At 40.8% G+C, this 17,275-nt stretch overlaps 1 protein-coding gene across 1 annotated transcript in view; it reads right to left on the bottom strand.

The window, feature by feature from the left end:
* Positions 1-17,275, bottom strand: part of PCLO (piccolo presynaptic cytomatrix protein) — a 612,599-nt gene that overhangs the window by 110,092 nt on the left and 485,232 nt on the right. The window contains exons 11-16 of the mRNA XM_075064425.1: positions 14,491-14,599; positions 13,784-13,851; positions 12,816-13,027; positions 6,653-6,703; positions 5,066-5,196; positions 3,251-3,277 (exon numbers count right to left, since the gene is read on the bottom strand). Coding sequence (XP_074920526.1) covers positions 3,251-3,277; positions 5,066-5,196; positions 6,653-6,703; positions 12,816-13,027; positions 13,784-13,851; positions 14,491-14,599 — 598 coding nt within the window. The remainder of the gene's footprint in view (positions 1-3,250; positions 3,278-5,065; positions 5,197-6,652; positions 6,704-12,815; positions 13,028-13,783; positions 13,852-14,490; positions 14,600-17,275) is intronic.

Below are 17,275 nucleotides of genomic sequence, written 5' to 3'. Positions count from 1 at the left end.
GTGCAAAAAGTTCTTTCTAAAAATTTCCACAGAAAATACTTACCATTGTCTCACAGGCTGTATTCTATTTTCTCATATCTGTTTTTCTATATACATATTTTTCAGAAAGGCCCAAAGGCCCACATTCTCCTCTCTCAGACACCGTATTATATCACAGTCATTGGGGAACAAACAGCATACTGAGGTCTGCTCCATAATAATGAGGCATTTGTGATCACAGTGACAGGATTATGAAAACCCTCTCCTGCTTCTTTTCCTCATACATTCAGTTCTGAGCAACACTTCATAACGTCAGTGACTTGCAGCGATTCTGCATCCCACACCTAGCCCATTCCACACAGCCCCATTCATTTTCTTTCAAAATATGATGTACTGCTGTCATCCAATTTACTACAAAATGTGTAGGGCATTGTGGTTTGTAAAGCAGAGTACCTTCCCAGTTCCACTTACGAGGAAAGCAGAATGTGTCCATAATACGATTGGGCCTGACAACTTCAGAGTGTAATATCTGTTAAAAAAGGAGCTCTTTCTCTTTTTATTTTTTTTATGTATCAGTAAGAAAGATATGGATGGGATTTCAGGGGGAATGAGTGTACATTAAAAAGAAATTCACTCTACAGTCTTATTACTCTGCATTCTTTACAAAGAAGGCAAAAACAACCAGCACCACTACCACCACCAAACCGTAAGCCTCCCCGGGAAGCAGAAGGGCTATGATGACTAATCCTATTTCATGGTCCACTTAAATATTTATGCCTGTTAAGAAAACCAGACAAACTCAGTGGCATGTTCCCCCCATTCCCTTGGTCCCAAGCCCCTCCCTTGGCCTTTCTGAAGCTGTCTCTGCACATCTGGAGATGGGGTAAATTGAGAAGGGGAAGGACTGGGGTAAGCGTCTCTCTGTCCTCCCACTGCTCCTCAGTTGAGTATCTTCTGCTGATCAGCTAACGCTGGCTTGTAAAGATTAATTTGCCCAGACTCCCCTTTCACTAGCCTCTGTTTGCCAGAACCTGGGACTGAGCGACAGGGGATGGATCACTTGATGATTATCTGTTCTGTTCATTCCCTCTGGGGCACCTGGCACTGGCCACTGTCGGAAGACAGGATACTGGGCTAGATGGACCTTTGGTCTGACCCAGTAGGGCCATTCTTATGTTCTTATGGAATCCATTTCCCTCCTATCTGGCGGGCGGGGGAGGGTGAAGGGGGAACATAGAAGCTTGAAGACAGTTCAGAGGCACTGGAACTTGGTCTGGATGACTCTAGTACTCAGGGGATCTACTGGTTTCATGGGAAGGATTTCTTGGTTTTCGAAAGTGGGTAGGGGATTAGACTCACTGCCCCTTGCTTGTCTCCTTGATACCACTGTAAATCAGGAGTAATTCCCATGAAGTCCATGCAGTTACTCCAGTGTCAGTCTGGACAACGTGGGTGACTGCCCAGGGCACCATGGTCAGTTAGCGGAGTCGGGGGGCACCATCTGAGTGTTGTAATCTGGTGGGCCTGGACTGCAGAGCAGGGTGGGGAGGGTGGGCAAGCCTGGGGCTGGAGCCACTGGCAAGCCAGGCAGGGGGGCAGGTGATGCCACCTGGAGCTGCCAGCCTGGTGGGGAGCACAGGCAACAGGGCTTGCCCCTACAGAGCCAGTGGGCCAGCCCCTGGTCTCCCCTTCCCGTGGGCTCAGTGATCAGGACATATATGGCCAGGGAAGGCTCCAGCCTCAGAAATTCCCTCTCTGTGCAGCCTGGCCTGGACGGCTAGAGTGCGGAGGCTGTTGGCCAGGCACCCATGGCAGTTGCTCTGCCTTCAGAGCTGGGCACCTGTCCATCAGCTGCTGCTCTCTGGCTATCCAGGCCAGGCTGCACAGAAAGGGAATTTCTGAGCTGCCCAACCAGTGCTTAATTTGTGTCAAGGCTTACTGGGGTGAGCCCCGGTACTTCTCTCATTATAAATTAAGCACTGAGGGGAGGCAGTGGGGCCTGGGTAGAATGAGGGTGGGGAGCCTGGAGACCCATGGGGGGGGCAGGAATATTATTGGGGAGCCGGTGGGGGCCAGGGGGCCTGGGCAGCTGCCTGTGTCAGGGGCGCCAAAATATAAATTAATCCGGGCATCATTTTCCCTAAGGCTGACCCTGAGTTACTCCAATTTTATATCTGTGAGACCAGAATTTGGTCTGAAGTGATACTGCAAAAAGGGACTGAGTCTGTTGCACAGAAATAAATTTTTTAAAAAATTAACTAAATCTAGAAAAGCTCACACAAAGCAAAATGCCACTTGAAGGACTGTACAATTTTAAAAAGAAAGACCTGGCAAATACATTGGATCTGTCCCACTAGATTACCATTTTTCCCTTTGCCTGTAATTAACAGATGGTGATGCTTTGATACAACACCTTCATTAAAACTAACCTACTCCCAATGGAATTCATACTTCAAACTCACAGGACATGCCATATGTGGAAAGAACACAAACACAGGCTCTTCCTTTTCTTTATCATTTCTCTGGATTTCCCCTTTTATACCCTTCTGCTACATGCAGTAACACAATACTTTACTTAAAGAATAAAGAAAGTATTATACAACTCTTACATGTAAAAATACGTGAATTATATAATTATATTAATTATGAAATAACAGTGATCTTAGGCAGAGCAGAATTTGTTCATTAAAAAGCCATCTATGGGCCTGCTTAAATTTTCCTCTTTAAGTAAATGTGAGGCTAGAGGGCTAAATTGTATCTGGTGTTACTCTGGGTTGAAGCTGGTCAGAAATTTTTAGTCAAAACAAGTTTTTGGGTTTGTTTTTTTTTGACAAATATGTCATTTTCCTCTGAATTGACAGGTCACTTCCAAATAATGTCAGCATCTCTGATTGTTTCTCAGCAGTAACCTCTGCTGAAAATTATGCGACAAGTTCACAGTTAATCACAAGGATCAAAGAGTAAGGACCAATTTACACAATGCTTGATTGAACAAAATTCCCATTCACTTCATTGGAAGTTTTAAATAATTAAGGACTACAGAGTTTGATCCTAACACGTTACTGCATCAGGAACCACAACAATTTTTTCCCTCAATTTCTTTCCCTCCTGGAAATCAGATTCATTAGACAGTGAACAGCAACACCAGTCTTGGTGCCCGGATTTATAGGTCATTAGAACTCAAGAAAAATCTACAGCTACATGCATAAGATAATCACAGCTTGATGCACGCATGCTTCAAAGAATAAAATTGAAAGATAAGTCACTCTACCTTGCATTCTGGACAACCATGACTTGTCTGCATGGACCCAGTGAGGAGACAGTGTAATAAAAAGAGATGGAAAAGTAGAGGAAGCAGCATGAGAGAAAATGGGATTAGACAGAAACGAAAGAGAGAACATGTGAATAATAAACGAGCAGTTTCTAGTTTCAGAATCGCAGAAAACAGACATTAACAATGCAAATTTTGATGTGGATTGAACTAGATCAAAGGAAAGACACATATCAGCAATCAGTGAATGCATTTGTATTCAGATAAAAGTAATACACTTACTGAGCATCTCTCCTCTTTAATTGTCAGTGGTATGTACAAAGAATCCCCAAAGCAATATGTCCCATTGTGAATGATAACATTAATCATATTTTGAACTAGAAATGGGCCCAAACCACAAGAAAAATTTAGATGCCCCAGAACTTTGTCACCATTTGGATCTGGATTTGTAGCTTGGACCTATGTCTAACTTAAAGTCTTATTTCTACAAAATCAGGGCCATAACTCCCTTCCCCCTACCCCCCCCGACACACACACACAACTTCTCATATGATAATAGGCACAAGTAATTAAAACTCAGTTTTTACATAAAATGGAACTGCAGATGTCACAATATGTAAGGGTTTACTATGTATCCATCATAAATTGTCTTTTTTAGCCATTTTGAACCTACTGATTTCAACAGGAGTTTCATGACCAATTTCTCTGGGAGCAAGATTGAGCCAGGGCCAGCTCTACTATTTTTGCCGCCCCAAGCAAAAAAAAAAAAAAAAAGTCGCCTGGACTGTGCCACCCCAAGAATGGATGGAATGCTGCCTCTTAGCATGTGCCAACCCAGGTACGTGCTTCCTCCGCTGATGCCTGGATCCAGCCCTTGATAGAGCCCTTTATAGCCTGAATCAGCCATGATTTCAATGGAACAATTCATGTGCTTTTACCTACACATGTGGTTAAGTACTTTGCTGAACTGGAACCATAGTTCAGAAATCCATCCTAAACTGAACATTTGGGTAATAAGTGTAAAATTTTCAAAACAGCCTCATTAGCTACACTTACCAAAATTGCAGGCAAATCATCTGTAGGTGCAAAACAAATGCTGAATTGTGCACACAAATATATCTGCACGTATTTACATAGTCTGCTTACATGATGCCATTATGGAGTTTAGTGCATATGTGTCCATAAATTAAATGGTTGCAATTAGGAAGGCAATTCGAAAACTTGACCATAAAGATCTCGTTCCATGATCACATTATATATATATATAGTATTGTATGTGGATTATTGTATGTGGAATTAACATGGCAAATCTTGGTTTAAATTCACAAAAACTAGAAAAATAACGTGAGCTATAGATGAAATTCCATCCTAGTCTCACCTTGCAGTGTCCTTCATTACAGTCTCCCAAACACATAAAAACCAGAAAAAACAGGCAGAGCTACTGAGTTAAAGACAGATTCCTAAGGAGAACTCTGAACTCCATGGATTTGGCAGGTTTCACCAGACCACAATGTTATTTTAACATAATTTGTGCATGTGTGTGACTTTTATTCTGTAAAAATTCAAAACAAAGATTAAATCTACAGGCTTGCTTTAGATCCCACTGAAATCAATGACAAAACTCACATGGATTTCACAGGAAATAGGATCGGGCCCTTTATTTGCAGTGTCTTGTTAAAACATAAAGAGATGTTCAGTGCTGCTTGATACTAAACAGATTTTCTGAAGCTTTAATCTAAGTTCTGTTATTCAGGACTGGTATCAAAGACAAATGAAAAGCAACAGAGTTCAAGCTGAAATTTCCCCTCCACTTACCCTCTGCCTGGAAGTAGATAGACTTTAACGAAAGGGTCAGAATAGCCATTGTTGTCTCGTGGAGCAAGGTTTCTTGCTTGAAGAACGTGGATGATAAGATTGCCAAGGTGCTTGTCATAGTTGATTTGAAGCTAGAGAGGGCATTAAAATACTTGAGGATTATTTTTTTCCTTTGCTTATTAAAGAATTCAATTTTCCCCTGAACTCCTTTGTATAAATGTCTATTTAATGCAGCAACACCTATTCACATCTACCTGACAAGTGCCTCATTTTAGCAGATGATTTAACCTTTCAGTGAACTGGCAGCACAGAAACAGATTCTGCTTCCTGCTAAAATGATTGTTTGCGCCTCCACAGAAAAAGAGAATGACCTGGCCAACAGCCTTAGCTCTTACACTAGAGATCTCAGTTACAGAGTCTAAAACCAGCATGGTGGTGTGGGCTCCATCAGTCAGCCTTATGCACTCACAACCAGAAGCCATCTCAGGGTATCCCGTTGACAGTACAGGATTGTTCCCAATCAGTCAGGGGAGTAGCCAATATTCACTCACACAGGTTCAAAGTGGACCCTCCCCATAATTTGAAATGGGCCTTTCCTCACACACCCTAAATGTTCATCCTAACTTGCGTCATTTTCTCTTGACTCTACAAGACTCTCTTGGCTCCATTCTTCATTCCCCCATGTCTCTGGTGGTGCTGTCTTTTTCTTCACTCTGCACCTATGGTAGAGCTGGCCCGTATCCACAAACTATCAGTGTCTCTGCTCCTTATACTATATCTGCTAACAGTTAACAAAAGAGGCTGCCAGAGCCAGCTATTCCCCTAGGCTGTCTTGCTTTAAACCACAGACACTTTTCTCTCCTAGCCACTGTAGGAAGTGGACTAAGGGGACTGATGTATACAGAGAAGGAAAGGCGCTACCACCTGCTTTCTCCAGCTCCCTAGCAGAAGCAGAAAGCACTTCCAGCCATGAGGTTGGGAGCTTACTCACTCCGTGGGCGCCTGCCTGCACTCTGAAGTCAGTGGACTCGCATTTGAGTAAGGTGACCCTGAAATAAGAGCTCACATGGAACTGGGAGGCAATCCCAAGAGTAGCATTTTCTATGCCTCCCAAACTTTCATTTCCAGAGTTTAGTGAACTTTTTATTTTTAAATCACCACTGAGGTCAGTTCAAATCAGATATATTCAGCTACTTAGCACTGTATAGAAAAAATTGAACTGCATCTTGGAAAATCCACAACTTTGCTTGCATATATATTCAGTGTCAGATCTTCTGAAGTGAATCACAGCGAATGTCCAAGGATTACAGACTGGAATCACATTCAATTTATTTTGTAGCCCTTTTGAGAGCAATAGGAATTCCTATGCCACTGTTGAATTGATCTTGCATTGCACACACTGATAATAACGTCAGAGGTCCAAATCTGGCACTGATTAAACCCCATGTCATCCCATTGGCTTTAGTGACATTTCAAGGGGTCCAAATTACCTCAGAATCAGCCCAAATCACACAGCACAGGTTCCCTTCTGAAAACTTATTCTAAACCTAAACACGTTCAGCTGCAATAAATTCTGTATGTATTTACCTGAATTTCTCCAGTGATTGGATGGGATGTGGACTTTGTGGCTTCAGTGGGCTGCCATATGAAAAAATATATAGAGACACATAGATTAAACATAATAGTCTTTCACTAGTAATATTTTTACAAAGCTCTATTCACACTGCTCTATCTACCATTTACCATAGAAGCCACTTTTCTCCTGACACCAGCTATTAATTTATTATTTATTATTATTATTGGCACCTAGTGATCTCACCTGAGATCTTTATGCTAGGTATCATACAAACACTGATCAAGAAACAGTCTCAGCCCCAAACTGTTTACAGTCTAAACAGGTAAGACAGACAACATTCAGAAGGGAAAGAATGTAGCATCATTCTCATTTTACAGAGAGGGAACTGGAGCACAGAGATTAAAGGTAAATCTATACTACAGCAGCAGAGCTATGGAGCTGCAGCTGTGCCTCTGTACTGTAGATGCTTCTGACATCAAAAGAAAAGGCAGAGGTAGTTAATCCGCCTCTCCAAAGCTGGTAGCTAGGTCTATGGAAAAATTCTTCCATCGACCTAGATGTGGCTACAGTAGGGGATAGGTTGACCTAACTACGTCACACAGGGTGTGAAATTTTTCACAGCTCTGAGTGAGGTAGCTGTGTCAATTTAATTTATAGGTGTAGACCAGGCCTAATTGACTTTGCAGAGATGAGACAGCTGTATTTCTGTTGAAATGCATGGAATAAACTACTTTAGGTCAAGGCCAATTATTTTCTTATAATTTCATGGATGATCACAGAGGAGAGGATGAAAATGAGAGAATTTTCAAGTGGATGTTACAATTCCAAATCAGTTTCTGTTGATAGTTCATTCATTGATTGATTCTTAAGTATCATCATCCTTGCCCATCAACTTGTTCATGTCACTCCCCTCTTTCAATCCTTCCACTGGCTGCCCATCTACTATCACATAAAATTTAAGTTTCTGGTCCCTTTCTTCAAATCTCCATATATCCCTGTCTCTTCCTATTTATTCTCCTTTTTTGAGGCCCATGAATTGCTGACAAGGACAAAAGTGTCCTTAGATAATTATGTTTCTTCAGTTTAAGAACAATTTCACCATTTGTTTGATATCCTGTTTCATTATATGATGGTGTCCTGGAGCCAGCCTGGAGCTGAGTCCATTCTTCCAATGGCTGGTCCTGCAACAAGGATCTATCAGGTTCTACAGAAAAGTTTTCAATACTTTTATATTCTCTCCATACCTGATTCTTTGGTTGATGCAGCTTACAGTGAAAGTTCCAAACAAAGACAAACTCACTATTCTTACAGCCAGTAAATAAATGCTCAGAAGATTGACCTCCTTCTAACTTGTAGATGTGAATTTCAACCTGCCAGGCATTCTAGGTCAATACAACACCTCTTGCTGTGCTAAGGTCGTGCTGTAAAATATGTTTCATGGCTACTGCAGTCCTCAAAGGATCAAAGAGAATTTGTCAATGCAAAGCAACAGTTCAAGATGAGACCAAGAGCAGGGGTTGGAGCTCTTGGTTGTGCATATGTTGAACCATGCCTAAGGGTAATCCAGCGTCCTTTCCTCCCTGGGTGCACTAAATGGGAGCAGTTCCCTAGTCTCCTTGTGTGCAGGAATTAGCGCTGGCTGGAAAAATTCAGATGCAATACTGTTTTGCTGGAATTTGCAATTTGTCGAAATCAAAAGGTTCTGCAGAAACAGTTCAATTTCAGTGGAAACTCCACTGGAAACCAGACAGGATTCTGAGTAAACCCTGCCTTGTTTCCTGCCAGCTCTCATGACTCACATCCAGATCCTCAGCAGCACATCCAGCAGGGAGGCAAGATCCTGGAAGCCCCAGCTCCCAAGCTCATGGCTCCTTGGTAGCCTGAGCTCCTAAGATCCCTGGTACCCAGTCAGCCCAGTAGGCAGACTGCCCTAGAGCCAGGGCTTTGCTCCCTTTTGCAGAAAATCTTGAATCGGAATGAAACTAAATTTTGAAATATCAAAATCCTCCAAAAAAACCAGAACTACATTTCCCCACCCTGCTCTAGTAAGGACTACAATTGCTGCTGGACCTCGCTCAGGGTGACTCACATAGGGAAGGGGTGAAGGAAAAATCTCTTTGTGCTCTTTCCCCACCTCTGCACAAAGGATAGGCACAAACTGGCCCAATGTCTTCTACCAATAAATACCATAAAATTCTGCAGAAACTGGAGATGAACCTAACCCCTATATTCAAATGTTGTACTTAAGGGCAATCTCTAATATGAACATAGGAATTCTTTTTTGACGCTGGCTTGTACACAGTGTTTGGAGGAATACCCCATCCCCTTCTGCCACATTAATGTCACATGAATAAGTGCCAGGGGGAAAGATATCTTCCTTCCCCCAAATGATTGTGCGTTAGGAGAGTATTGAGAATTGGTGATCCTGGTAATTTTTCTCCTATGGCTAGTGCATCAGCAGAGACTACTGTCACGCATCTGTTCTGTGTCTAATCCTTTTTAGACTCTTACAAAGTGATTGGACTCATTGCTCTGGGGGACAATTACAAAATTAATTCTACGTTACATAAAACATTCTTTAACAGAAGTTTATTGTCTACACATTTCATCAAGTTTCTCCTTGCTATTTTATTAGGAGACCAGTTAAATAAGACTGTTAAATATGACTCTAGAGACCTGAGTTCTAGCCTCAGCTCGCTTACTGGATGACCATGGGCAACTGGTTCTACAGTGCTAGATGTTTCAGATGGAAAGAGCAAAAAGAGGAAATTCTTGAGAGATCCATCCCCTGTCATTCAATCCCAGCTTCTGTCAGTTCACGGGTTTTTCCTGGCCCTTAGCAAAGGGATGAATTTACTTGTTGATAGCTCAGAGCAGGTTTTCATGACATGGTGGTTAAAAAGGCTGAACTCTGTCTACACTAAAGCTGACAAGACTGGTATAATTGGTTAACTGGACTACACTGCTGCTGGAAAACAGATACAAGATACAAGATTCTAGGGTGGATGCAGACATTTTTCAAAACTTAAAAACTCAAAAATGCCACAGCTGATTTATCACAAATATTGGGTAAAAAGAAAATGTATCTTCTGTTAGGAAACACCATCTGATTAACTTTAGGCTGAAAGCAGGGGCTGTGCGGTTTTTCTAAACTGAATTTATAATGCAAAGCTATTTACACCTTTTAACTGAGGAGTCACTGGGGCTCCATAATCATATCTGCAAAAATACACATACATTGTATGGAAAATTGTAAATTCCTCTGTTAAGCTTTAACAATTTTACAGCCTTTTAAAATGATCCTTGTTCATTCTTTATGTTCCAATTCAGCAAAACACTTAAGCACACACTTCAATTTAAATATTCAAGTAGGGTTTTTTTAAGTTGGTTGATTGAAATGTCACTCTGTGGGACTGACCGCATGCTTAAAGTGAGGCACATGATTAAGTATCTTGCTGAATCAGGGTATTATTAAAGATTAATTTGGCCGAAGGAAAAGCAACTCACTGCTGCTTCAGAGGGAGTTAGGAACCTTAAGGACTTAGAAAGGCAGCCTATTCTTCTTTAAGAGGCAAAGAAAATTGTTCCTGAAGGACATTTCATAGCCAGATGCCTAGTATCCAGCATGTAATCTGAACTGCAACATGATCATGCATCAGTTTAGGAAAAAAATAGACTTGTATACGGCATAACCCATTCATGGCTCAAAATACTAACTCCCTTCTCTGCATCATCATTCAAATTCTTTTTCCACAGAAGAATTGGTGCTTTTTAATGCTGTCAGACTTCCTAGGGAAGATTGTCATTACTGTGATGGGGAGCTCTTGTAATGCTAGGCTCTGATGTTATGCTCTATCACTCTCTATGATAATGGGACAAAGTATTAAATGTGAGGGAATCTGCATTACAGGATATCAAAGAGACTCCTACATCATTTCTGAAGTACATCAAATGTGCTATACAAAAACCTTTAAGCAGAAGATTTTATCTACCACCAAAAGGAAGACCTAGGCACTTTGAAACATTTAGGCCATCATAAAACTTTTGCAAATGTGATGGATCAAGATTGTAGTTTGACTGCCAATGTCGTAAATCAAAAGCAGAAGGGAGCTCCAAATTGACTAAGTTATAATACTGTGATTTAACATCTCAGTACAGTTATGAACATGTTCTGTAGATCAAGAAACAGAAGACATGATATGCCAGTCATAGGAATGATTATTATATAGGGAATATATACTTTTGATATGATTTACAGAAAGAGAGAGGTTTTTAATTACTTAATCTTCTCAATTTGAATGCCAAGATCCATTTTACTTAATTTTAAAGTAAATTTTAAAGTAATTTTAAAATTTATAAAGCAATAATGCATATTGGATTGCTTTTCCTCTGTGAAACATTAGGTGTTTAATATGTACCTTATTGGCATGAACTAGCCTATGTTTAACCCATCTATGGGATTTCTGGCCAGGTCCTCTCAGTGAAAATTTGACCTCCTACTATATTTATTCCTCTTCCCTTAAGGACAATAATTTACACTCAAACTAAAGTGGCTAACAAATAGAGGAAAGCTTTTAACTAAAAGACGCACAATTTTCTCAGGATCTGTACCAAGGCTGTGGATCTCACATAAAACATAAAGGGGCATCATTAAAAGCATAACCTATTTCACTGATGCAGCTTTCCCACAGCAACTCGCAAAAAAAATACTGATTTTGCCTGAGATTCTTGTGTTTACCTCTCACAGAAGGTACTTAGATCCACAATGATTTACTTAGATTGCAAGCTCTTTGGGGAAGGAACCATCTTCTTCTGTGTTTGTACAGCACCTAGCACAATGGAGTCCTGCCTCATGCCTGGTGTTCCTAGGTGCTACCACAGTACAAGTAAATAAATAAATAATGATAAAAATAATGGGAGACTTTATAAAATCCTATACAGAGCTCTAAATATAGATAATTAAGTAGATAGGAAGTACATTACTTTCACATTTCGAACTCTCCTTAATGTTCAGCTTTTCACTATCCTAATAGCTTCCTTTAGAAAAGATTTAAGTGCTCTTCCTTACAAAATTGCACAAGGAGTGCGATCTTTGCAACATTGATTTCTGTTGCAGGCAACAAATCTTTTGATGAAAATGTAGAGAATTGATGCATAACTTTATAGCCCTTCTCCCCCCAACTTCCCATATGGAAAATATTGCTAATGCCTTTTGAATATATGTTTGGTACCGGAGGCATAAAGCAGTTCAGCTGAGAAATGGACATTATTTGACAAAGAAGATCAGAGGGTACAGTTAATAACTAACTCATACTGTTGTTTAGTGAGAAAGGCAGAGCTTGATGTTAAGGTAGTTGTTTACTCTCTTCCTGGCACTCAAAGCAAATCTTATCAGTACTGCCACTATGATTATTTATTCTTTATAATATCAGTATTTGCCTCAGCACTGTGCATGGCATAGATAGTCTCCCCCCTGTGTTTTTCTGGGTGAAGTCCTGGCTCCAATGGGTACGTCTACACTGCAGTTAGATACCTGTAGTTGGCCCCTGCAAGATGACTCAGGCTTGCAGGGCTCATGCCAAGGGGCAGTTCAACTGCAGTGTAGACATTCAACTTAGGCTGCACCTCACCCATCTTGCAGGATCTTCGAGCCCAGGTCCCAGCCCAAGCCTGAACATTTACACTGAAGTTAAACAGCCTTTAGCCCAAGCCCTGTGAGCCCAAGTCAGCTTGCATGGGCCAACCATGAGTTTTTGATTGCAGTGTAGACATACCAAATGAGACAATGGGAGTTCTGGCTTCACTAACGCTGTATTTCACCACAGAGTAGACAGGATGCACATGAAAGACCAGAGGAAGGATGACCAGGAAAATCTTTTTGCTAAAGCACTCAAATTGGACTAAAGATATCTTGGTTCAATTCCTGGCTTTGCCATAGACTTCTTTCGTAATCTTGGGTAAGTCACATCATCTTTGTACCTCAGTTCCAAACCTATAAAATAGGAACAATAACATTCTTCTCTGTCATGAGGGTGTGGTGAGGGTAAATTTATTTACATGTGTGAGTCCCTCTGTTGCTACAGGAGAGAGGTCATGTAGGTAGATAATTACTCACTTCTTATGTCCACATTTTACTGGACACTGAGAAGTGTATCACAAGTGGAAGCATCTTACCTTGCTGCTGTGTCGTTTTTTGCTCACTGAGGGTGAACCAGGCTGGCCAGGACTGGGAACAGCACTGGAGCTGGCAGAGGGAGTGCCAGAATGGACATGAGATCCCTTCTCCACTGCTGAGGAAGCAACCAAAGGGGACTGCTGTAGGGAAACCTTTTGGAGCTCTGCAGCCAGCTGCTTAGGATCGACCCCTGGGGACTTCGCCTTGTCTACTGGATTAAGATAAAAGAGCTTTACATTGATAATTGCTAAACCATTCAGTCCTCTGGCTATTCTAGCAGTGAGTCGACACACTAAATAAATAAACAAAGTTGTCAGATTGCCTGCTTTTATTTCCACTAATTGAAGATCTGTCTCCAAATTTCAATGCAAAAAGAACTTGAAAACAACGGGTCCCCTTCTCCACCCACTCAACACCAAGTCATCAAACCCCAGCTACCGCATAACCCTTTAGGAGGAATCTTCTTTAACCAGCAAGGGAAGTTCGCTTTTGTTACAGTAAGGTTAGAGATGATTAGCCAGATCCTCGGCTGATAATTAGCCAGGTCCTCAGCTGGTGTAAATCACCAGCTGATGTCCTGATCCCATGTCTATACCTTCTAGAACTCTTCTAGTTTTGTTAAGAACCTGTGTGACAAGAGTTCATCCAAAATCTTTTGTTTCAATGACTGAGTAATAAATTCAAGTCACCGCTGAGCAAATTCATGCAAAAAGAAAAAGGACTAAGAAAGGATATGAGCACGAAAGAGACTCCAAAGTCTGGAATGGAAGAATTCATGAGCTAATCAGAGCAGAGAACTTTTCTTTTTAAGCAATTTAGGAAATAAAGTCACATATCAGACATTTCATGAGTTTCTGCTATGTGCTTAAAATGCAAACAAAGCTTTGCCTATATCATTCATAATTTTCAGCTGTGGTGCTTATGGCCATCTAGTCCATACATTTGAAAGCAATCTTCTTTCACCTACCAGCCTTTACTGGGTCATGCAGTTCCAAATGCTGGGGATTCTCAGAATCTGAGAGCATGTTGAGGTCCCTAAAGAAAGCAATGAGAAGCCTGAGACAAAAGAAACTCTTTCCTTATAACCTCGTTATTTTATTAAGTCAATAAATGAGACGTGATTAATGACAGAAAGCAGCTCCAAGCATGGCCCCTTCTTAGCTGATACAAATTTGAAATGCCGTTAAAGTCAAATGTGCTGAGAAAAATGATTCTTTTAAGGTGAAATCTTTAATGGATTGAATGTAAGATTATATTAAAATACATACATTTCTCATGGTGTTTAGATGAGTTACAGCATCCATCCTAGTATAACATGTTTCAACAGAAGTCATGGGAAGACTAAATTCCTATCCCCTTACACTGGACAACCCCACTGAATTCAATGGGATTGTACCTGTGTAATGAGAGGAGAATTTGTCCTAGAAAGGGAGACATCTTTATGGATAAAAACATAATTAGCTAAAATCTCTTTTAACTCATCCCTTTGTTTTATTTTTAATGATTTATTATGGAACAAATAAACCTCCAAAAGTAACACTGAACCATTTTTCTAGTTATTTATACAGGTACAAATCCTCAAGGCTAGCAAAGGTTCCACCTTAACAACTGTAAATCAAAAAAAGCCATGAAAAGCCAAAAAAAATGGAAACAGAAAGATGGGAAAAAACTCACAGTCTTACACATATTTCTGCTTCCCCACTCTGTTGACTAATGATACTCTGGACTTCTTCGTAAGTTCTTGCAGTCAAGGGGATGCCATTCCATTCCAACACCTGCATTCCTAGGATAGCAAAACAGCACAGGGTGAAATACTGTTGATAGTGCTCCAACCTTTAAAGTGCATGATTTGTGATATTCAGAAACTCTGTTTTACATGGTCTTTGGTACATTACATTACCAAACACCTTTCACTGCACACTGATAAGATTAATGAACATTGGGATGCCATCAGCTCACCTATATGACTAAGTTGGCAGCTGAATGCCCTTCTGGCTGCTCATGCACATTCCATAAAATGCTTTGTCTGGGTTGCATGATAGTGAAAGATTTTTAGAACATCAAAATACATGCACACTGGCCAATGTATTAAAGAAATCACCATTCCATGCATCAGACATTTCCTGGTGAACTAACATCTGTGAATTAGGTTAAGCTGACATTCCCAGCTTGCTGGCAAACAGCTACTGAGTGTCTGTGGTAAGAAATATGGTAAGAAATAGCCTAACTTTGTGGGTGAGATGTGTAAATGCTGGGCCATTGTTTGTATTCTGTCATTAAAAAAATAAAATAAGAGAGGACCATATCAATGAAGTTAGGCCAATTTACACCAAGTGAAGGTCTAACTCAAAATGGCTGAAACCAGCCTTGATAAATTGTCGTGGAAATTTACAAGTTCAGGCATGAATTCTGCTTACCCATCTTTCACCAGAAGGAGGGTGATAATGCATGTGCATGGAGGGAAGATAAGTAATTCACTATCTGGGGTGGAGGAAATCTGAGTCTGTGGTGAACAATATTCTGTCCTAAATGTATGCATTATTATGTGTGTCTGTTGTAATTATCCTAAGGCCTGATCCTGCAAAGACTTACTATGGAGTGTAATGCCATGAGCTGGCCCATTCAATTTACAGTAGTAAGCACTATGGAGGATCAAGCCCCCCAGTTAATTATTTGAAGCCCATAACCTAATCAAATGAGAAATCTTATTTGGTTACAAAGAGCTTTTTAGGTCAGAATGTTTACACTGAACATACCATTGAGTTAAACAGGGGATCTCAGAGCATAGAGCAGTAGCCAGCTCTCCAATTCAGGCCAGATTGTGAACTCCGCATTTACACTGGTGAGTAGTCACTCATATGAGTAACCCCAATTAGGTTAACTTCTCATCAGAGTATGGGTTTCAAAATCCAGCCCTTGAATTATGGAAGGAAAAGGTTCTTAACAGATCAAGTTCCAGAATACTTAATGTCACACTAAAATCAATGAGTAAAAATCTTAAAACCACATCATTTTCACAGCAAGAAAACCACAATCATTTGGCTTGTTGCCACTTACACAGATAAAATTGAGTCATCACATGGGTCTTATGGCTATTTTGAGAATCCAGTGCTGTTGTATACAACAAACGGGGAAAAATAATAAAGTAAAACATAGCGACAAACTCATAACCAAAGGAAAAGATTAAGTAAAATGTAATGTTAATTGCTTTTGGAGGAGAAGGAATGAATTTATACGGTGCTGAAAGAGTGAGAAAAGATATAGGCTATCGCACTCCATTGTGCTACATTTCCCCAGGATACCACTAGAATATGAACTACCATATTTCCTCATGCATTGTCAGCAAGAAATTTTAGTGTCATTTAGTGTTACCGCAATGAAGATACAAACAATGTGAGGAATGAATATGAAGTGATGCTCAGAAGGCAGTGAAGCACATTTTTTAATAGACTTACCAAAATAGATTCACCTTTCTTTAAAATTAAACCCCTTTTCATTTACAAATCATTGTTCAAGAGGATGATCTGGCTTTTGAAGAATCACAAATAATTGTTTTGCTGTTTAGGATGTAGATTTATAGAGTCTGATTCTAATCTCACTTACCCTGAAGTATATCAGGAGTAATTCTGATTGGAGTGATTGTAGCAACTCCTGATTTACTGCGATGTAAGTGGACAGTAGCATACACACTGGTTTACTGGGGTTTCTGGAGGTGAGGGGGCTAGGGTTATTTCTATTTACAAGCGAACCTCTGGCTATATGATATTTTTGAAAGGAAGAACACAGAGGAAAATTGGGTGCCTTGCTGTGATAGTACATTGGTTAATTAAATACAGTGCAAAGAGCTAAAACCAACACTTCCATATAGCAGCAAAGAGATAAAAGGGAAAACAAAGGTGTTGGATGTTTGGGAAGATGGGTGGCATCCTGTTACGATGCACGACATTTACTAACAAATGACGTCCGCCTAGCATGCTGGAGAAAACATCATGTATGTGATTCGCCACCAAGTGCTACTCACCAGAAAATGAGACAGCAAGTTGCTCCAGCTTAGAGGATTGGCAAGAGGAGCCCTGCAGCCCACCACGATCAATTCTACCTTATTATGGCAGATGTATCTTGTGCTTGGCATGTATCTGTCAATATATCAGTATCCCAACTGGGCCACTGTAGTAAACGTCTGTCTCAAATCTGGACTTAGAGTTCAACATCTGAGTGTTTACTGTGAACCTTCCCCAAGCTTATACCCAGCTTGGATCTATCTCGCTGCCACCAGACAGGAATATAGCGCCTGCCTCGCTCTGGTCCCCCCAGACTTTCCCTGGAGAAACCCCCCAAGACCCAGACCCCTGGGTCTCCCTATCTCATCCCCCAGCTTCCCCCCCTTTCCTGGGTTAGCCGGTGCGATGCTATACTTCACTCCTTGAATACAACCGGAGAGGCAATCTAGCTTCCCCGA

Source organism: Chelonoidis abingdonii, chromosome 1, assembly GCF_003597395.2.
Source record: "Chelonoidis abingdonii isolate Lonesome George chromosome 1, CheloAbing_2.0, whole genome shotgun sequence".
NCBI classification, from domain to species: Eukaryota; Metazoa; Chordata; order Testudines; family Testudinidae; genus Chelonoidis; species Chelonoidis abingdonii.
Note: the sequence above shows the minus strand (reverse complement) of the source record. Positions and strands in the feature narration are given on the sequence as shown.